Source organism: Mytilus californianus, unplaced genomic scaffold (assembly GCF_021869535.1).
Source record: "Mytilus californianus isolate M0D057914Y unplaced genomic scaffold, xbMytCali1.0.p SCAF_6, whole genome shotgun sequence".
NCBI classification, from domain to species: Eukaryota; Metazoa; Mollusca; class Bivalvia; order Mytilida; family Mytilidae; genus Mytilus; species Mytilus californianus.
Window position 1 is genome coordinate 82,175,232 of NW_026262712.1, and position 22,680 is coordinate 82,197,911.

The window sequence follows — 22,680 nt, forward strand, 5'->3', positions numbered from 1 at the left end:
TTGGCGGCCAATTTAACAGTGTCGATAATCCATAAGTTTTCAATAAGATATACAAATATATATAACGTGCATAACAAAAATTGATATATAAGACGGAAATATAAATGTCTTTACTAAGTATTTATTTATTTTAGAATAAAAAGACAATAATCAAACTGTGATCTCAGTGTTTAATATATTTTCTGTGACTTCTCGACTTTCTTCAGACAATGCCGATTTGCTGAGTTCATAAGTGACAACAACACAAAGAGCGTGTGAAAACAAATTGGCAATAGATCTACATCTGTCTCTGAAATTTAAAATTTATATAAACATATAGTATAAGTATAAAACATTTATCTGGAAAAGAAGACCTCAATTGTGTACAACAATTGATATTGTTATAAATATAATCAAATGTATTTAATTTGTATTGAATATTTGCTGCATTTTACAGCACTTTACACAGAGATCGTTTACACTGTGTGGCATGTGAAAGGCTGTAGATTTATTCTATTGGAACGTTATCTAAATGGATATTTCATTCGCTGTTTTCTTCGCTTTTATTTTGACCATAATGGAATAAATGACATCATGTCCAAATACTCAATAGATCATTACTTTGTTACTTAGTTCCAAACCCATTTATGAGAAAATTTACTTCATGCAAGGTTTTGAATATTTGGCTATATATAAGAAAATTGTTGTGCATAAACAAGACTTAAGTTGGTATGTTAAAAGATTGATTTTTCTGAAAGTTTTTTCTCGTTCGATTTTTTGGGGGTTTGTGCGTTTTATATCTTTCTATCGTTTTGTCTTCCTTACACCGAGTAATTTCCAAATTTGTGTGTGCAAGTGTAAATACTTACAATCAATTTATATATGCATAAGTCATATACACTAAAGCCAATGTAGACCAATTTTGAAATTTCACTATTGTCTTTGCAAATGTTGAGCAAAAGATGATAGACCAATTAAAAAAATCCAAAATAATGACGTCACAACATGTAACACCATTTCTTAAATGATAATTTGAAAATAAAGAAGATTCTATTCGAAAGATAATGGTTAATTGAACAAATGATTGCAACTTCTGGAGTTGGTAAATCTATCGTTATCTGAAAATTCATTTACTTCATTATGATAAATAAATAAAACAACAACAGGGCGATTGTTTGCTCACACAAATATCTAACTCCGTCCCATTATTTATGTGTCTTTCTCAAGTCAGGAGACTGTGACACAATGACTGTCGTCGGTTGCGGTTTGTCAAATAATATATTTGTTGTAGCATGTATCAGGCGGTTAGTTTCTATATTGAATTGTTTGACATTATGTTATGCCGGAGTCATTTATAATTTACTATATGGTTTTCATTTTTAAAGGCTGTACGACGATCTATCTGTAGTTGTTCACATCATTTCCCTTTGGTGGTTGATAGTTTTCTCATTGGCAGTTGTACTGTTTATCCTTATTTCTATACAAGTATGTTACTTACAATAGCCAATCAAATGCATATAATAAGGAAGCAGCCTCCGGTGGTATATCTAATGCCGTTAGTATAATGATAATATTGACTAGACTGGCACCAGTAACTGGTGGGTTAGCTAATGCTGATATCGTTGATAAAATACTACAATTAAAGATATCAAACATAACAGATTAATGAATGAATTTAATAACATTTTATAAATGTTTTTGATTTAAGATAAAAAAAAATCCTCAACAGCTACAATTGTAATAGTCCAATGCTGATTTTAAACAATACTGTAACCAGACATATTCTATTCATGATTAATATTTGAACATCGGAAAACTACTGTTGCATTTTATAATCGTTTCATTTCAGGATATTATAATAGCTTTAAACATTTGTAAACAGTAAGTGGAGAGACCAAATGAATTAGCTGCAAAATTCAGTTTGACGACCGATATCTAAAATAGTTAAGTTATCACTAATATTCATTCGCTTGCTGGGATGGAGTTCCACAGATTCCATGTCTTATTAATTCATCTCCTCAGACAAACCTTTATACAAAAACACTCCAAAATACATTATCGTGATTGGATTGTCATTAAGATAGGAGATGATATGTATGATTTCCAAACACCATTTATAAACTCTGTCAAATGGTAGTAACCTTTCTGGTGGTAAAATGGACATTTAAAAAAAATATAACTGAATTTGGTTTTTTTTATCTGTGCATAAGTGCATTGCAATTTTGCTTTACAATATCTTACATTACTTACCATACTAGGACAATTCTTGTAAAGGTTAGTTCCATTCCGACCAACTGAACAACAAACAAACATGATATGTTGATATAAAGACACGTGCCACTCCTACCTATAGAGGCTGACAACGGCACGACAAACCTGGTAACTCTTTTGTCTAGTTTGTTTATCACTTCTAAGCTGTGTAATGTTTCTGGCATAGCAATGGCTCTAAAACAAGAACAGATACATTAGCTTTGGATTCTGTTTTTTCCTGTGTTGACAGATACAGTTTAAAATATAATGCCTTTATTCGTCTTTATAATTGATTTGTAAAATATTAGATTTAATAATTGATTGATTGTTGTTTGTCATAGACAACCTTGTTACAAAAATTCCGGGCATAAACAATTAAAACCGGGGTCGACCGAATTGATAGTGGACAATTTGAACAGTCAATAAAAAAGAGAATGATATGGAGAGGGACGGACATTTTAAAAAACTACCTAAAACACATTTCAAAATTCTATAACGGGCTATTTATTCCAATTCCTGACATCTGATTAATCGTTTCCCTTCAGACCGGATGTAACTGTATATTTATAAATCCCATACATCTGTACGTACAACCCTCAGCATGATTGCCTGTCGGGAAAAGTCAGTTTTACCCTATTTATATACTCCAGTCACCTTTCGTGTGTACCAAAATATTTCTGAATCAGTTCAACACATTTAAGGGTTTGTGTACTCTGGAACTTCACCTGAACGGGTAGCAGATCATTTTTATTTCTTAAACATTTTCTTTCTCTATCAGTATACATTACATGCACAATGGTTTCTTGTGACCAAATATTCGGAGTCAGTATGCATAGCTTTAAAACAAGAAAAGTTCTAACAATGCATAGTATATTGGTTAAGCAACCTACGGACTAGTTCTAGTTCATCAGATCTAATTTTTATTTAGAGTTTGAAAGTTTTCATTAGATTTATCTAATATATTGATGTTTTTATATGAATCTACTTTTTATTGAGATCCAAATTAACAGTCTCTATGATCAACTATCTTCCGAATATTGGGACAAATAGTAACTACGTAGCAATAACTGTTAATTCAAAACATACAGAAACAATTGCTAATGCAAAGCGTAGGGAAAACATACTAATGGAAAGCGAAGGAAAAAAACAAAGGGATTACAAAAAATAATGCTTGTAAAGCGAATGTTCTGATATAAACAAGATATTATATAAAACTGGAAATCAACATCAAGTTTAGAAAACCTGCATTACTTCTTACCGTTTAATTTCATGATGTTAGTTAGATTATTTTTTTAATTTAGAGTCACTTTCATTTTTTTCTTTTTAATTTCAAATTTCTATACAAAGTTAGTTTAGCTCATGCGTGCATGGACTAAGTCTATTGTGTTAGTCCATGCATGCATGGACTACGTTAACGTTAGTTGCCTTCGTCCATGCATGCATGGAATAAGTCTATTGTGTTAGTCCATGCATGCATGGACTACGTTAACGTTAGTTGCCTTCGTCTATGCATGCATGGAATAAGTATATTGTGTTAGTCTACGTTAACATTAGTTGCCTTCGTCCATGCATGCATGGAATACGCTAAGTTCCAAAGTTTTTATGTTTACATAACATGAAAAGGTTTAGTCATACTATCAATTGTTTGCAATTTATTTCTTAAGGTAAGTTATAATGCACAATATGTCTTTAAATCATAATAAATAGGTTGCATTTGAAAAAAATCAACTAAAAGGAAAAAAATGATATTTACATCAAATTAAAAAGTAATCTAACTAACATCATGAAATTAAGCGGTAAGAAGAAATGGAGGTTTTTAAACTTGATGTTGATTTCAAGTTTTATTTAATACCTTGTTTATAGCTGATCCAAATTAAAGTCACTTGGACAAACGTAATATCGTATATGATTACTGCATGTGAGACGTCCGCTGAAATCGTAAAAAAGTTCTTTACATTGTTGAATTACTAACTATTAATAAAAGTAGATGTCAATATTTGTCGGATATATATCGGACCGTAAGGCAGAGACACAAAAATATCCCAAAATATATTTAGTGTCTACTGTCACAATATTTACAACGACATTTGAATCTTTATATGAAAAAGGCCAGTTGAGTAAATCTCAAAAGGAGAGGGCTCTTGTCCTGGTTTCTTTCTAAGACACCAAAGCAGATGACCAGTACTTTCATATTATCCTTTAATCTGATAGAAATTCTCCTGTATTTAATGTAAATGTGACTTCAGGTAAAACAAATATTTTAACAAAGGGAAACTCCTTTGTTTATGGCCTTCTTTAAAGTACAGATTACGAACTTTGCATTGATATTTGTATCAAATCATCTTAATTGGCTGAATAATATGAAAATCTAACACATACAGGAGTTTATGTCTCATTTTATACCCATTTATATGCAATTATGACAATACACAGTTAGAAGGTACATGTATGTCTTTCTTTTTGTCAAACAGTGTTTTATTTAGGAAATAATATAGCGCCTAAGGAAAGGAGCTTTTGAAGTTTTGATGAAGTAAATATGCAGATGGTTGTTTACAAACAGATATAGCACACAAAGAAAGTGATAAATTAAATGACAGAAATAAATTTAGCTTTTAATACGTAATAACATTTTTATCTACGTTTGAAACGTTAAAATACACATGAAATAATGAGACTAAATATTTTAAAATTTTAAATCATATCCGGGTTTACTGATACCTTGATCATAACTGGTGAAAAAGATTCAAATGACACTTTTTATATTTGCACTAGATACAGCCTCTGTCATCTACCATGCTAAAGTGATATGTATATACTTACGTACTACTTGTCGCAAACGTTATTAAGACTGGTTCAACCAATGTGAAGAGAAAACGGAATGGATTTGTTCTGTATATGATAAAATAAACTAATGGGACAACTGCTAACGACCATAAGGCAAATCCTAGTAAGACTGTAGCTATAAACATGCCAAGGTGCTTGAACTCATCACTAGTATCGGCCGAGCTTGCTAGTGTCCTTGCAAGAAGACTAGCTACTCCAACAGGTGTAAACCTTCATACAAAATGAAAATTTTGACTAACAACTTTACATTGCATATATATTTGGTACCATCTGCATCAATCATTATTATAAATCATGTCAGCATAATATTGAGCATTATCATGCATTCAGCTATTCTACATTACATAATCAGCGCTATGGAAACTACTAAAGATATCAAAGTTTAAAAAAAATGTCATATCCTTAGTACAATTTAATTTTTTTTTTTTTTTGCATTATCATTTGATAAATTTTGTTTTAACAAACGTTTCTGTACTTTTCTAAATAAAAAAACTAGATCACATATGTTCGTTTTCTTCCTGTTCGTTATAGTTACTGTGAATATGAGTAATTGTATTTGAAATCGACTTCCAAACTTTCCGCATACAAATGAATTATGATTTTACTCACAAACAAGGCTATGTCTAGACTTTAAATATTCAGATAAAATATGCTTTTTAAAACTTACTATATGGTATGGGTTTGATCATTGATAAAGTTCATACGGTAACCAGCACTTATTCACATCTTTGTTCTTTGACCTTTGATTGGCCGTTGTGTCATTTGCAATCATACCACATATGCTTATGTTTATACTCAACATAAAAACGTGTAGCCGTTTTAAATATTGAGTGATTTTACAGAAAACCTGTCAGATGGTAATTCAGTATTTCGCAATCCAGTAACTGTTCAGTATACCTTATTAGACAATACAGTATTTATGATTTTACAAAGTATAAATGACATCTACTGATCTTTCTGCACAAACACTGAACAGTTCTTGATCAGCCTTGAGCAGTATGGTAAAAAAAGTACCGAATATACAGCAATTAATATGCTAAAAATGACTGAACAGTTGGCCACAACAATAGTATAATAGTTAATTGGTTAGTCTTTTAACTTCGATTACCATCAAGATTATTCGCGGTTTCAGTTCAAAATCTATCATTTATAAATGAACAATAAAATTTCATAGGCATAACATTTATTTATTTTTGAGATCTGTAAAAACAAAGAAGATAAGATTAAAATGCATGTTAAACTGAGTAGAAAAGTGTTACCCCTTACTTTATTTACCAGGTTAACCATACATGTATAATAATGAATTAAACACGTACTTTCCAAATTATGATAAATAAATGTGTGATTTTCAAGCACTTCCAAATGGAATAACATCTGAAAAATTGCATGTTCATATGTCCATTGTTTGAAATTCCAGAAATGTAACACAATTATGAACGAGAAAGGCGTTGTAGCAATAAATTGAAGATTATAACGACAAACAACTTCCTGAAGATTCAAAGATTCATGGATATCTCTAACCTGAATAACGTTTACATTAATAACCTCTAAGTTTTAATTTCCATTTACAAAAAGTCATATTACCAAATAAGCCATCGCAACATCTGCAGAATGACACACGTAGCTGATGTAAAGAAGTTATAGAAGGCTTTTCCGTGTTCCTTTGTTGCACTGGTTGCCATTCCAAATATGCTGCTTGCTATTATCAAACCTATATTTATATATTTTCAGTTTTAACGGTTGTTATTTGTTTAAATGAATGTGTCTGTTCCACTTAGAATTCAGAGTGGTTAATTTACAGTTGTAAGAGTAAAACGAAAAACGATTTCTAAATCAGCAGATAAATTTCTTCAAAGTAACGTTGCTTTCAGTAAATTTGAGAATTCAATAGTACGTTTTTATCTTGATGTATTTGATCGACTGTGTGTTCGTCGTCTGTAAAATGCTATATGATTTTTTTCTTGGTTGATTTTCACTGCCCGTTTTTCAATGGAATCTGTACCATTCATTATTTTAGCGATCAAAAATATTTAAGCAAAATAATCCAATAATTAAACGATAATTATATGACCCAAGTCAGGAACCTTGTATTTTCTTTTTGTGTCTCATTTTGTCATATACGTCCTAACGTTCTTTGGAAAATGTCTGTATGAAGTCAGGAATACGACAGTTGTTTTACACTGGTTTCATGTATTGATTATGTTTGATTTTGTCAGGTTTTATGGACCTTTTAGAATTTACCTTTAAGTTCGGTATTTTTGTTATACTTTTTATACTAATTCATACATCCCTGACGCTCCTTTTGAAGCACCCGGTCTGTCTGATGCTCCTTTTGAAACACCCGGTCTCATTTATTTCATATGTTTGGGTTCGAGCGTTCTCAATGAAGGTAAATCCATAAACGCACGAAATTGTAATAGTTTATGTCCGTGTTTGTCCTTGTCTCTGATAATCACACGGTTTTATTCTAGCATGATGTTAAGTTTCTTTTAAAGATCGACACTGATAAAGGTCATTTGTTATGCGGATATATTTATGTTTCATTTATTACAATATATTATAATATGATACTTTTATCTCATTATGATGTGTTCAAAGTTTTTTGTAGATTTGTTTCCTGTTTGTACAATATCTTCATGTCTTATATATTTATACTGACATACTCAGGAGAGCTTCAATTCAAATCAAAATATAAAAAAAAGATTAAGATATATATATACTAACCAATTATATTTGTACCATGAGCAGACCCTAGTATCTTTTCTTTTTCTTTTATTATTGTTATAAAGCTTGATTCATTTTTGACTAGACTAAGATTTCTTTCAGCTATTCTGTATTTTGTATGTGCCTTCGAAATGCAGAAAGAAAAACAAAAGTACGATAATAGACTAATCCGATACAGTATGATGTTTTATAAAGGATAGGAATCATCAACGAATTTTAAAAGGAGTTTCTCAGAGGCAACAGAGTTCTCCAACGTTATTCATTTATTGTTTTGTTTTTGGTTTGTTTTTTGCGTTTCGTGGGGTTTTTTTTAAAAAAAAAAATTTTTTTTTGGGGGGGGGCGGTAGAGATGATGTTTGTCCTGAGTTTTGATATCTGTTGCTTGTCCGTTCGTCCCTTTTCGTCACGTCATTGCATCGACATTCTTACTACCACTTATTGGTTTTCATCCCCCATTTTATTGATTTTTGATCAAGGAAGAGATGTGATCACTTTTAAAAAATAACAAAAATAAGTTGTTATATAATTTTGGTTTCAATTTAGGTATATCGCAGTATAATTGTTTGACATTTTCAATATAATCGGAAACTTTTAAACATTTTCTTTGGCGATAAAGTAGCAAATTTGGTTTTATTTTGAAGCTGCGGTAAATACACACAATGCAATCAACATAAACAATATATAATAGTACAAATGTATCAGTTCATACAAATTACGCTTAAAATTACACGCCAAAAATTTTGCAATTTCACAATGATGCAAGGAGCTTTAATGTATTGTCAACTCATTTATTCCTATTTTGATTAGAGCCGGTATTCATTGTACATTTCGAAATAAATACAAAATTACTATTTTACACAGCTCATTTCAACGAAAACTTTGTCTTCTGCGCTTCATTCAAAAACGACAAAGTGTTTCGCTATAATATTCGATATTTATTTTGTGCAGTGTTTTGTTGTTCAAGGTCACAACTTCCAAGGGAAAGTAGACCGTGGGCGTTTCGAATGTTATGTTTGTTTTTTTTATATTATTTTATGCTTTCAAGCATTTTAGTTTTGTTTTTCCACATTTTGTCAACTTTAATGATGAAGGCACATAATTCATCACGTATGCAAGTACATATACCTCCTTGGCTTTCAATTTTTTATGTTTGAGCGTTCCTAATGTAAATAAAACCAGTAAAGCGCTTAGGACAACCCACATTTATAGAGTTTTTTTCATTTTATTCCACTAACACGTGGCATGCTCTCAAAAACTGGTATCATACATAGTTTATTTCCCCATCATCAGATGCTACTACCTCGTAATCAAGCAAAACATGTCACAAAGAGACATGACAGTTGATTTGTATCTGTTTTAAATACTAGTGTAGTTAGCCAGTTGCGTATATCAAGAAGTTGTCTAGTGTTCTTAGTGCACACTCAAAAAGCATTCGAATGAAGCATGAAAATATTATTACAAACAATATATTTATTAAAATGTCTCACCTGTTCAAATGTCGATACAATTAGATTATCAGGAAACACATTTCTGTATCAAAGTAAAAAAAATATATTAGTATATGAAATAAACAAAATAAACAAAAAATGACGAAAATATGAATTTGGAACACATATTGATCCTTTTGACATTTCAAATATTCTGGACTTAGTAAAGTTAATTTACCTTAAAAGATCGGCAAATATATCCTGTGTTTCTGTACTTTTATCGGGGACAGATGTAAATTCCTTTGATATATGGACACTTTTACCTATAATATATGATACAATTCATTCATTTGAGTATTATATCTTACACTACTATTTTGTATGTTTGTGTTCTCTACTTCCCCCTTCTACTTAAGTTACAACTACTACAGGGCATATCTATTGTATTTATTGTTAATTTGTTCTCGTCCTGAACATGCATGAAATATTTCCCGCTGGACAAAGAAAAATCATTTCATCAATATATTACACCTATCACTACTTTTACTACTACTGTACAACTATTACTACTAATAGTAGTAATACAGCTGCTATATACCTCTACTACTTTTACTTCTACTGCTACGGTTATATTAGAGCTTTCTTACATTTTGACGAAAGGTACGAACGAACGTAAAGGGAGCATGTATTATTACTATTTATCCGGTAAAACAACATTCTTTTCTGAATCAAACGTATCTTTAAAATGTTAAGCATATCACAAATAAAACACGCTTTTAATATCTGAAAATAAAGAAAAATAGTTTCAAATACACTTACGTCCGATACGTTACTTATGTTAACCACGATTGCACACATTTGCGCGGGGATTGTTCAAGCATGCGTTTCACCATTAACATTTTTAAATTAATGAAATTATTGAAGTATGATACTCTAAATTTAACGACAAGATTCACAATTATGTTTATTTCTAATGAGTATGCTATCATCAAATTGTCAACTTGGATCATCGAGATTTGCAAGACAAGGATGCTACAATGTTTTGAAAAAGTAATGTGAAATAAATCTTGTAAAAAAAAGATTTTGCGATAAAAAAAATTCTATTAATGGTAAGGTTAAATGTGATAAAAAAAAACGTAATGTGACTCTTGCGATCGCAGGAAACAAATGTGAAACGGAAAAAATACTATAGCCACCTGGTCTGTTTTTCAACTAGTAATATCTTCAGGTAATGCTATTTACGCAACTGATTTGGGATCATTCTTTTACGCGTCGTTAATTTGTTTAAATCCACTGATAATTGTGGACCAATCGGTGGTGCATTTAGCATTTGCATGCAGAGGATGTTAACACGAGCGAACATGTGAAATCCAGTGTCAATTCCAAGGGGAGGGGGACAATAAACACACACACCCACCCTCACAAACAGTTTTGATTTAACTACTATTAGTTAGATATAGTAAAATTGTCCACGAGACAACAGCCAACCAACAAATAGATGATCATCAACATCAATGCAAATAAAGTTTAATATGAACGCTACATAGTTCACACTGTATAACAAGCATTAAATGGTAAAAAAAGAAGAAAAACAAACAGGTTACACTGAAAGAAAAAACGGAAAACTTGGGTGTTTTGGAAAATTAAACCGTCTCTGTCTCTGACTTAGCTGTATATAATAATTATACCAAGGTAAAGATTTAGAATAGGAGGCTAGGAATGTGTCTGCACTCGGGTGCGCCTCACTGCTAAATCCGCCCTTGAGATCTAATTATAGATCAACTTATTATATATGATTATTGGTGGCTTAACGTCCAGTGGCAAATATTTCATTAATGTTCAGGACGAAAACACAATTATACGCTGAAAGAACGGTTCCATAGTTGAGCCTAACTCTGGTGTATGGACACATCATAAGGCGACAATTGGTAGTTCCCAGGGAGGTGCAGGAAATCACTGCAAGTTACTAAACGAGCTCCGGCTTTATATGTTTTGGAGGTAATTGTTTTTTTCATTTTATCATTTTTGGGGTTGCAAATTTTTGACCTCAATCTTTTATTTTTAGGGGTTTTTTTTCTTCTGACGAGCCTATATATTTAGGAAATTTTGTAGACTTATATCCTTCCCTCTGGTGGTATTATATTTTCACCTTTCGTACTTCCCGAAATTCCTATATCTCACGAAAAATCAAGTTTAACACTGGTAATTGCATGCAGTGCAATGGTCCTTAATAGGCAAACATTAAGGTGAAACGCCATCAAAGTTCCATGACGCTTCGATTAAGATTACATAAATATGTCTAAATAAAGGATCCCTAAAACGAGTCTTATGTATGATTCGTCAAACGTACGCACCTTTCGTCAAATTGTAAGAAAGCTCTATTACTACTATAATATTGCACTAATCATATGGACTACTTATACATGTGTATCTGTAGTAGAATACGGTTTTACCACAGGTTGGTTCCCTCCGTAAAATATTCACTTCGGTATTGTCAAACTTGCCAAATAACGGGCGGGTACCAGTGTAGGTTTACTACTACTAAAATACTCCTACTATTACCATAACTACAACCACCACTACTACTTCTACCATTGATCTGAGTGACTCGTTTGTACTTCTGTCCACATAGAGTCCCCATTGTTCACTCGAAATCTTTAACATTAGTTATGATTCCGTCTGAACTTTTTGTCAAACAGAGGCGCGAGAGGAGAGTCTATAATCAATCAACATTCTCATTTTCAAAATGTTAACTTCCATATGGACTGATTGTTATTGTAACAAATTAGAGCAGCTACAGCTTGAGGCAGCCATAATTGTAACTGGTCTTCCTATTTTTACTAGTAGTAGAATTATTTATGATGAGATTGGTTGGGAAACTCTAGCTGAACGAGGAGAAAGGAGGAGGTTACAATTATTTTATAATATTCAACATAATAATGCACCAGCCTATCTTTGCAATTTAATTCCACCAACAATCCAAAGTACAGCTGTTTACCCCCGTACAAAATGGGAATGATATAATATACCCTTTCTGTTGACTTTCATTGACCCAATATTCCTTCATATCTTCAACTATACGACTGTGGAATAACCTTAATGTGGTGACCCGCAGCATTGACTCTTTAGGTAAATTAAAACCGAATTAAAAAATCTTAAAACTGAATTTAAAAGCCCAAGTACCTAAACATAATGAATTTGGCAATCGTAAACTCAACATCATTTTGACTCAACTTAGATGCTCAGCTCTTTTTTGAATTATGATCTTAACAGAGTCAATATCATTTCAGATCCGTCTTGTAGCTGTGGTGCTAAGCGTGAAGATTAATATCACTTCTTTTTTTAAAGTCCTAATTATACGAATATAAGAATCAAACTATCTAATAATCTGAACTGGTTACCAGAGAACTCTCCACTAAACTTGAATATCTTAACTAATGATGAAAATGAAAGAATTTTAAAGAATGTATATGAATTTATTTAAGAGTCAAAGAGGTTTCTAATTGTGTAATATAGCACACTAACGTGCATATACATGTATATTGTGTACAACCATTCACATCATCACACATCTTCTTTTTACATATCCAATATATATATAATGTATTGTGTGCATGCATGCTTTGTAAAAATTCTCTTGTTATAAATTGTTCATGGGAGAAGACTTTATAAGTTTTATTAACTTGTGTCTCATCCCTTTTGCATATTTAAGCAAATAAAATATGTTTAAACTAAACCAGCCTTCACAAACGAGAAACCACAATGACAGACAAATGCAAAATGAAAACGAGTGGGCAAAGTTCAAGAATATTCAACCTGAACGCATTGATCGTACCATACTTTAATTAATATGAAAACAGTTTATGCCGATACTTTATCTATTTCCCAAAATATGTCACTTTTAGGCGAGTGACAATTTTCAAAAAGACGCTTAGTTAACGACTTTAATGCACCCACCTAACATACGGCTATATTATATATCATTCGAAAGCTTATTACCTGTACTTTCATTTTTGCTCGGTCGTCAATAATTCGTACGGTGCAATTTTCGTTAAATCAAGGTCAAAAGTCTAAACTGAGCATTCCAAATGTTTGCTATAATTACACAAAATGCCATTTTCAGGTACTTGTATGGCATTTTATTCCCTAAAATTGATCTAAACCTTATAAAACAAATTACCATGATTTCAAATCAAGTGCAAACTTAAATGTTGATTGCGCTATATTAACAAAAAATTGCATTTCTTGAAAAAACTTCAAAAATGAAAAAAATTGCAATAAAATCTAAATGTTTTCTGAAATTTGAATATTTGTATGTCAAAAATAGAATAGATTTATTGTTTATGGACCGAGGGATTTTTTTCATCATTTTAAACTGCAATTAATATGATGTAGGTCCAGATGGAGCCTTCTAATGAAGCTTTTGTAGTTGCCCCAAGAGACACCATCTGCAAATGGGGATCATTTAGCTTTTTGTTTGCTAGATAATATTGCTAATATCGGCAGATAATGATCAACCATATTTAAAAAAAAGGTTATGGAAGAATTTTAAGGAACAAAAGAAGTATATTTGGTAAAAATTAGTTTCCCGATGTGGAAAGACATGTTACGAAGATTATGCTCGTTCAATGTTCGAAAGAAAACTGTCTGTACCATGCGCTTTTCAATGTCAAATTGGGCGAATTCCTTTTAATGTTAACCCATTATGATATACTTTGTTAGTTGTTTTATTAAATATGACTGAAAATTAATAATTCAGATTAATTAAGATTGAATAACCTTCATGAACAACTGTAATCACCATACTGGTTTATGTATTGTTCACACAATTCGGTATTTTGAGAAGATTTGTTTGTCTGTCCTAATTTTTCGACATGGTCATGCTGTCATATGTTTTTCGTCGACCATGGTTTGAGAATGCCTCCATATTATTTTATCCCTTCTTTCATTCAAAGAAAAGAAAACCATAAATTTCCAAGCTGAGCGAAAAAAGACAACAGAACTTAAAACTCAGATATTGATGCAAAAAATAAGTTAGTAAAACAACATAAATTACCGAACTCCAAGTGAAATTTCAAAACAGAAAGTCTCTTATCACATATCAAAGCCAAAAGCTGAAACACATCAAACGATTGGAAAACAGTTGTGATAAACCTCGTAGTTCTCTCTCCATCTCTATCTATCTTTATATGATATAGCGGAAATGTAGGAATCATCTTGTCCTTACGTCCTTTTTTCTTTTGTTCTTTCCATTCACATATCCATATGTTAGTCTCAAAATTGTAATGAGCAATATTCCTTCGACATTGCTTGGCAGAATTATGGAAGTTCAAAGTGCACATATGGAGGTTATACGTGAAGGGATTTGTTTCATAATAGACATATTCAAATAGCGCTAAAAACAGTAATCGCTTTAAATTTACCAGAACATACCTGCTTTCAAGCTATCTCATTAAGTTAAACCTAACCTTATTAAAATGTAGTTCTCTGATTTCGTTATTCTCATGCAATATATGAGCAGGCGAGTCGTGATTGATCTTAATTTTAGTCAGATTGTTTTAACCCATGTTTTTAACACTTATACATACAATGTAACATTTTGTACGGTTTTTTCATGTCAACTTATATCACTTATTATTGTTGTGAGATCTTCGCACCATTAGAAACTTGAACCAAAAAATATGAAAATAAAGTGAGAAAATCGCAAAAAGTCGCTGTCAGATCAATAACAGAGGGCTCAGTGCACAATAAATATCCACGAACATAATTTAAGATCAGATGACATAAAACCAATTAAAAAAACTGGATAAATTCAACCACATTTTTTTTATTTCTCACAATTGTATAGATATTTTAGAATAAAATAACTTCATTTTAACCATATGTATTCTTAATATACATTTACTATCTTTAATATGCCAATGATCAACCAATGCTAAATAGATGATCTACTTAAATAGTAGATCGTGCTCTTCTTTTTAAATGCATAAAATGAAAGTATTATGTGGCAAATCTACATTGAAATTTTAATGCAAAATCATGGCCAATTAAATTTGAAATAAAAGTGGTTCAAATGCATTTATATTTTTGTTTCTATTAAGAAACTTTACTTGTAACATTTAGCTGAAGTAAACATCAACATTAACACTGCTGTGTTTGGTAAGAGGTTGCCTACTTTTACAAAAGGTGAGCAATGCTGATTGGTATATTTGTGTTGTGACACCTACACAGTAACTTCGTCCTTGATACTAATAGCTATAACTAATGTATTGTTGATGGAGATTGCCAGTTTTCCTTCCGAAGGTCGGTGGTTCCTTGGGCATTCCATGGGCCTAAACCATTTAAAACTGATCGCCGCAAAATACTTTAGAAGCCAAAAGTGCTAAACCGAAAATTGCGTCAAACACCAACAATCAATCAATCATCTTTATATTAAAATGTGTTTATATGTAAACTATTCAGGGAGTAAATTAATTGTAAATGTATGTATTGTTATTGCGAATTGCTAGATTTCCCAATTCAAAAATTAATGTTAGTAAATATAATTGCAAGGGTCTCAATTTATTTACAATAAATTACGTAGTTGGATAGGATAAAACATATTGGCCAGGCATGAAGAACATTTCTGTGGCTAGCTTATAATAGTTTTCACTTCCTCATTCAATGCAAGATGCAGTATAAACAACCAAGAAAACATACAAATATTGAAATTTTGAAATATCAAAGTTTCGCCCACAAACTTTTCACTAAAATGCAAGAATTTTCTGTGTATTCTATCCTTTAACATTTTTGCACTTTTAAAATTTGTGTTTTTCAACATAATATCGACTACATACAAATTGTTTTAACAAAGAACAGCTAAAAAAGCTATTTTCTTGTAGATGGCGGTATTTCGGGCAACTGCATGGTTGTTTATAATTGGCTGTTTAATTAACAAGATGCGTAATTGCAGTAATTTAATGATGTCGAAAACATCCTTAGCACTAAATAAAATATGTTATTTGGTTTTATGGTGAATAACAGTTGAATCACAGACATAAAATTTGATTTTCATGCATTTTTGTCATTTTCAATTGAATTTCTGGAAAACAGCGCTATTTATTAAAAATCCGACATTAATATTTCAAAGTGCTTTTGATTAGTTACTATTAACATCTTTTCTAACAGATTTCCATATGTCCATACAAAATATCATTATTCAGAAGACAGAATATGCAAACAATGCTGACTTCTTGTAAAATTAGAAGTTGTCCGTCCTTGACCTTTCGTTGTGATTTGACAGAAACTGCACCATACGAATTTTTGACGACCGGGCAAAAAAGGTAGTGCAGATAATGTGCTTTCGAATGGTATATGATTTAGCCGTATGCTAGGTGGGTGCATTAAAAATAAAATTTTATGGTTAATGTCACTCGTCTATTTCATGTCCTTGATTATTTATCAAATTCGTATACATAAAATGTGTAGCTCCTCCATATGTGCACATTATGTTACATTTGTAATACTTAATCAAATTATAAATAATAAATTTTTGTTTTCAAATTGAGAATATAATCATACTTATTTTTTTCATTACTGTTTTCGGAGACTGACTATTTGGTTACTCACTATTTGTGAAAAACTGTCAGGTTGAAGTTGCTTGACTCCCTATTTACATGTATTAGCTATCAAAAATTGTCGAGATTACGTCAATAAGGATTTGATTCAATTAATATTTCTTTTATAACTAACGAAAAGGCAATGAAAACTTGTTTATTAATCTTTTTTCTTTTCTTATTTGTACATTTACTTCACTAACCTGGCTCTATTATTACACAAAGGATGCAACCTAAAATACTGGGTAGAAAATTACACACCATTGTATATACCAAACATACCACACTTATTTTACCATTTGCTTTCAAGTCGAGGGAGGCTGTTGCTAAAAATGAAAAAAAAACAAATAATGAAAAATAATAACGATATAAATTCTTATCTTTTCTTACTAGTTCGATAATCCTTATACGATTGTTAAATTGCTACAGGCTACCGAAGTAAAACTTATCTGTAAATGTGTATAAAAATTTAACTGCAATTATCACATCATGTGCATAAACTACAAACCAGTAAAAGTCTGAAATGGCCTATATTTGTACTAGACTTTACTGATTTTTACTCGACCAGTCTGAATTGGTCTGAAATTTACTTGATAATATTCGACTGTAGTCTGAACCAAACTTAACAGTCTGAACTTGTACTCGACCTTTACTCGACCAGTACTTAACCATTTTATTTTCGTCTGAACCATGATCGACCTAGTCTGAACCATGCTCGACCTAGTCTGAACCATACTCGACCTAGTCTGAACCATACTCGACCTGGTCTGAACCATACTCGACCTAGTCTGAACCATACTCGACTAAGTCTTAACCAACCTAGACCTAATTTTTCAACGGTATCTATCTATTGTATTTCATCAATTTAGGAACTGTTTTTAACAGCTATTTCCCCTGGCTAGAAATTTGAACAACAATTTGAAATTTAAAATGCATTCAATATGGCATTGAAACCAAAATTTCACAATAAACATAATATAGATTTAACACCATTTTTATCAACACTTACATATATATATCACCTTTAAAATTAAAATAAAACAAGCTGATCAAATAATCTCAAATCTGAATTGTGACTAATATTTTCAATGTTATTCAAATTTTTTTTGAATGTTTCAGATATATTTTATGGTTACTGGACAATTTTCACCATTTACTTAAGCCTTGTATAGATTTATGGTGTCAGTTGAGTTTAGTTAATAATGCAGTGAACATTTTTTTTATTAAAATATATTTAAAATAGTATATAAAGCAATTTAATAAATTTTAAAAATCACGTCTTTGTTTTGTAAAACCAAGAATTTAATATAATCATGATAATAGAACTTCCATAGCAATCCTTGATAACCATTTAAAAAAGGAAATGTGTTCCAAAGTTGCAGAAAAAATTTATTTCAATTTAATTTAAATAACTTTTGTCAAAATTAAAGACATGGCATACAAGAAGCACTTTAATAAGGTTTATTTACCTCAGTACATGTGTGTTTTACAGGTAAAAAGAAAGCACTTGTTTTTCTTAAACTCGTGTATTACTTATCTAGTGAATTCAAAAGGCCTTGCGATTTATTAAAGATTCACAGGATGTTTCAATTTTTAATGAATGTTAATTAGAAATTAATACTCTCTGACCAGGTGTGATCTTTTTAATGAGTTTGCCCCCAAGCAGGAGGTATTACTTTATACTTTACCACTAATCAGAAGAAAATTTTTATCTATTTCTTTAATTTTTTTATCCCTTTTTGATATATATTATCCCAAATTATAATAAGAATAGATATATTTCTAATATAAGGTTAAACAATTCCAGTGATTTTTTGTCTGTTGTTACCTCATTAAAAAGATAATTATATAACTATTGTATGTAACCATGAAACCTATTTAGTTTTTCTTTAGGAATTTAGGAAAATTAAGTTTAAAAAAAAAAAAAAAAAAAAAAAAAACACATGCCAAACAAGAAGCACCTTAATAAGGTTTTATTACCCTCAGTAAAGGTGTGGTTTTTAGTTAAAAGAAAATCTTTTTTTTAACAAAACTCTAAAACTTTAATATTAATATATAAGATAATTATTATATAAGATAATTTAATTTAACTATCTCTATTTGATAAATCTGAGAATCATGTAAGGATGTAAAAATATGTTTTTATATATATCTTTATTTTATTGTGGCTGTTGTCATGTCAGAAAAAAAGAAATTAATTTTAACAGCTAAATAAAAAAAAGTATAGGTTTTTTGGTCAAGTATGGTTCAGACTGGTCGAGTATTGTTCAGACCTTTGGTCGAGTATGGTTTAGACTGAAAAAAATGGTCGAGTACAGGTCGAGAATGGGTTAAGACTGTTTCAGACTGGTCGAGCAATAGTTCAGACTATTTTCAATGGCAAAGATAAGGGTCAAGTACAAATCAGTATGGTCGAGTATGGTTGAGACTGGGGTCGAGTAATGTCGAGTAAAATTCAGACCATTTCAGACTGGTCGAGTAAAAATCAGTACAGTCGAGTACAGATATAGGCCATTTCAGACTTTTACTGGTTTGTAGTGATATCATCAAGAGCTACTTGTAATGTAACATTGAGTTAGATTATGTAAATATAACAATGCTCAATGATAAATATAATAGAAAAAAATAACAGAATTTTTTTAAGTATCAAGGGTAAAAACGAGTTCCATTTATTTATATACTAGTACATGTAAATCAGTTAAACCATCAAATTCTTTAGAGATATTATACCACAAAAATATATATTGATGTAGCAACCTGAAATCATGTATACGGTACAATTTGTCTCAACCGAACCCATGGTGCACTAAAATCTTGTTTGGATAAGACTGATATTCGATTAAAACGTTGAATAACTTTACGAATATTCATGACTTAACTTTCTTTATAAGCATGATCAAAAGACAGGTTTCTAATTAACTGAGGGTTTGGTTAAGACATATATATATGGTTAACTCAGGGTTTAGTTTAGACAGGTTTACTGAAGGGTTCGGTTTTGACAGGTTTAGAGTTTACTTAGGGTGAGGTAAAGATAGACTAAGGTGTCTGGTTTACGCAGGGTTAGGGTTCGGTTCAGACAGGTTTTAGGATTGCCCAAGATTCGGTTTATGCACGGTTCTGTTTTGACAGGATTTTTCGTTTTCAAGGTACTCGCTTTTGACATGTTTCTCGTTAACTCAAGGTTCGGTAAAGACAAATTTCTAGTTAACTCCGAGTTCGATTTAAACTGATTTACGCTCAGGTTTCGGTTCAGACATGCTTTATGTCTTCTGAAGGTTTGGTTAATCAGATTTCTAGTTTTCTCAGCGTTATGTGTAGACAGGCTTCTCGTTTACTCATGGTTCGGTTTAGACATGCTAATGGTTTACTCGGAGTTTGGTTTAGACTGGTTTCACTATACATGTACTAGCATTAAGTCAATCACAAGGTGTCATCAAGATACTATCTTTAGGAGGAAATGGTAGTTCAGATAAATGTTGAAATGAATTAATTGTTTTGGTTCATGAGATCCTTATGTTTTTTTGGTTTTTTTTGCAAATGTAATGAACGAAGTGTCATCATGTTGTGTTTCTATTGTGTTAACTCAAATGAATCCATTTTCTAAGTTAGCGTTTTCTGAGTAATGTTTTGTGGACTGGTGCTTGTCCTTCATCTTTAAGCGAGAATGTTGTGTTGTCTCTCTGTCTTCTACTCATGCACGGTTTTCATTGCCCTTTGTGTGATATTCTTACTTTTTAAGCAGATGAACACATGAAATCATAAATGATTATGTACCTGTAATTATTGAGGAAACCATCAAAGGAACAATCATCATTTTCAGCATTCGAATATACATTTCTCCGAGTATTCCTGAAATGAGGCATATATATATTTATATATAAATAAATCATAAAATTATTATAAAAAAATATTATTTATTAGTCATAATGGTACAAAAAAAGTATACCGTAAAATCCAGAATAGATTTTTAAGACAGTATAATAGGTTTACTTAATAACGAATGTCAGGAAAAATGCTGTGTTTCAAATTGTTTGAAAGAATTAAGTAAATAAACTATTAAGTAGTGTACATGCAGCAGATGTTTTGATCACGTATAAATACTAGCACACTTCTAAGCCACATTGTTTATATTTATCTTTAATCAAATATATTAAGCATTCAAAAAAAGGATAACACGAATTACCAAAATCCAAACATCGAGTAACACATTGTTCAGATTGTATGTGTTGGAAGAGGCACACCATGTAGTGGGGTTAAACAGTTTGCATGCGCCACCCGTCCCCCTATTTGTCTTTTGAGACCACATGTCGTAACAAAAAGCACAACACAAACCGTAATACAGCCGAGCGTAGCGAGGTGAAGTTTATAAAAGACGATTTTATGCTTAAAAATTATATATTTTCAAATCAATGTGGGGGACGCCCTATACGTCCCCAACCCCTTTGCCATTGCAGGATAATTTGCCGACAATAAAATATATTAAGTAATAACCCTTGTTTACAGACTATGTATAATTATAATAAACACACATAACATACATAGAAGTGTTTCCATATATAAACCGTACACACAATTTGATTTAAATATCAGGGTCATGGACAAAGGAAATTTCTTCTCCACGTACTTAACGGTAATATGATACAACACCTTTACGTTATCAAGAAACGTTATATTCTATATAACATGTATAATATAGTACCCGAACACATGTAGAACTCGTGCCTATGCACAACTTATAAATGAAATAATTTCCTTTTTCTTTTCGGCATTAATTATCCATAGAATGTGTCTTACAATTAGTATTTACTATTTAAAACATTCTCTGAAAATTAATTCACAGTGACTGTACAATCAGAAAAGACAAATATAATCAAATATTATAATACTTATAACATGTATTTACCTATCCATAGCAGAGTATCTTTCGTTAATGTCCACTTCCTTAAAGAAAATCCCACAGATAAACCAACAGCTCCACCAAGTAATGTTAGAATTACTAATAAATTAGTATTCAAGCATTGCTTACAACTTTGTGCCATCTTAGTCAACGGATATCAACATATCTTAATTACACAATATGCACTACACGCGAAAGCTAAAAATAAACAATAACGACGCTGTGTGTTAAAAATAAAAAATGTATGTATTGATCTGACAAACAATAACATAATCTAAAATTGTTTTATAAATCAATATTTACATTTAATTGGAATAATATGTCGTACGTTATCCAGAGATCGATGATCGTATCTCCCTCTCTTTCTAATGTCAAATTGATTTATTTTCATTTTGTTGTTATTTATATTATTATCATTCAATGCATATGGTATTTTGCGGCGTTTGCGCATTGTATTGTATACTATATACATATTTACATATGAATTCTAATAATGCACGACGTTATTATCCGATTTTCTGTAGGAAGAGGGACAATTCCTAATTCACTTCTTACGCCGCATTATGCATGTTATGCACGTTTGTAGAATATTAATTCTGCTTTTTGGTTTTCTCTATTAACATGATTAATATGAGCAAGGAATATTATAGTACTAAACAAATCCTTGATATGAGCATTATTTCTTTCATTTATTCATAAAAGAAAGTTATAAAGATATATGCATTCGTCATATTATAGTGTTTGTGCAAAGGAGAAGTGTATTTCAAAAACTCGATCTACAAATGTTTGGTGCTCTCAACTTTCATGACTATTGAATGATATGATGATAGTATTAAGAGTTAATTGTTATCAAGCCATACATAAAAGAGCTTGACGAAGATTTTTCTTCTTTCTGAGTTGCTAAATATACTCCAAATGCTGCTGTGATATATAACACAGTACCTATCTTTTCCAAAACAATGGC

At 31.1% G+C, this 22,680-nt stretch overlaps 1 protein-coding gene across 2 annotated transcripts; it reads right to left on the reverse strand.

Annotated features, from left to right (window-relative positions):
• Positions 1–107: 107 nt before the first annotated feature.
• LOC127705845 (excitatory amino acid transporter 1-like) lies at positions 108–22,143 on the reverse strand. 2 transcript variants are annotated; one of them, XR_007984065.1, is made up of 11 exons: positions 21,723–22,142; positions 20,594–20,668; positions 17,102–17,145; positions 9,463–9,547; positions 9,285–9,327; positions 7,798–7,921; positions 6,658–6,784; positions 5,050–5,283; positions 2,230–2,424; positions 1,478–1,612; positions 108–289 (listed from the first exon to the last, which is right to left on the reverse strand). XR_007984065.1 is itself a non-coding variant. In XM_052210197.1 (11 exons), exons 1-11 carry the CDS (start codon positions 21,856–21,858, stop codon positions 151–153), a joined length of 1,416 nt encoding a protein of 471 aa, XP_052066157.1. In that variant the 5' UTR covers positions 21,859–22,143; the 3' UTR covers positions 108–150. The 2 variants fall into 2 exon arrangements, 1 of the variants encoding a protein (XP_052066157.1); XM_052210197.1 differs by having other exon boundaries at positions 17,023–17,145; positions 21,723–22,143.
• Positions 22,144–22,680: the final 537 nt, after the last annotated feature.

Bases quoted from the DNA above. Each gene is read 5' to 3' on its own strand.
- LOC127705845 (XM_052210197.1), bottom strand. From the start codon at position 21,858: ATGGCACAAAGTTGTAAGCAATGCTTGAATACTAATTTATTAGTAATT. The intron at 9,328-9,462 runs GTAAATTAACTT...ACTTTGATACAG, and splicing joins ATATTTGCCGATCTTTTAAG to AAATGTGTTTCCTGATAATC. The intron at 2,425-5,049 runs GTAAGTATATAC...TTCTTGTTTTAG, and splicing joins ACGTTTGCGACAAGTAGTAC to AGCCATTGCTATGCCAGAAA.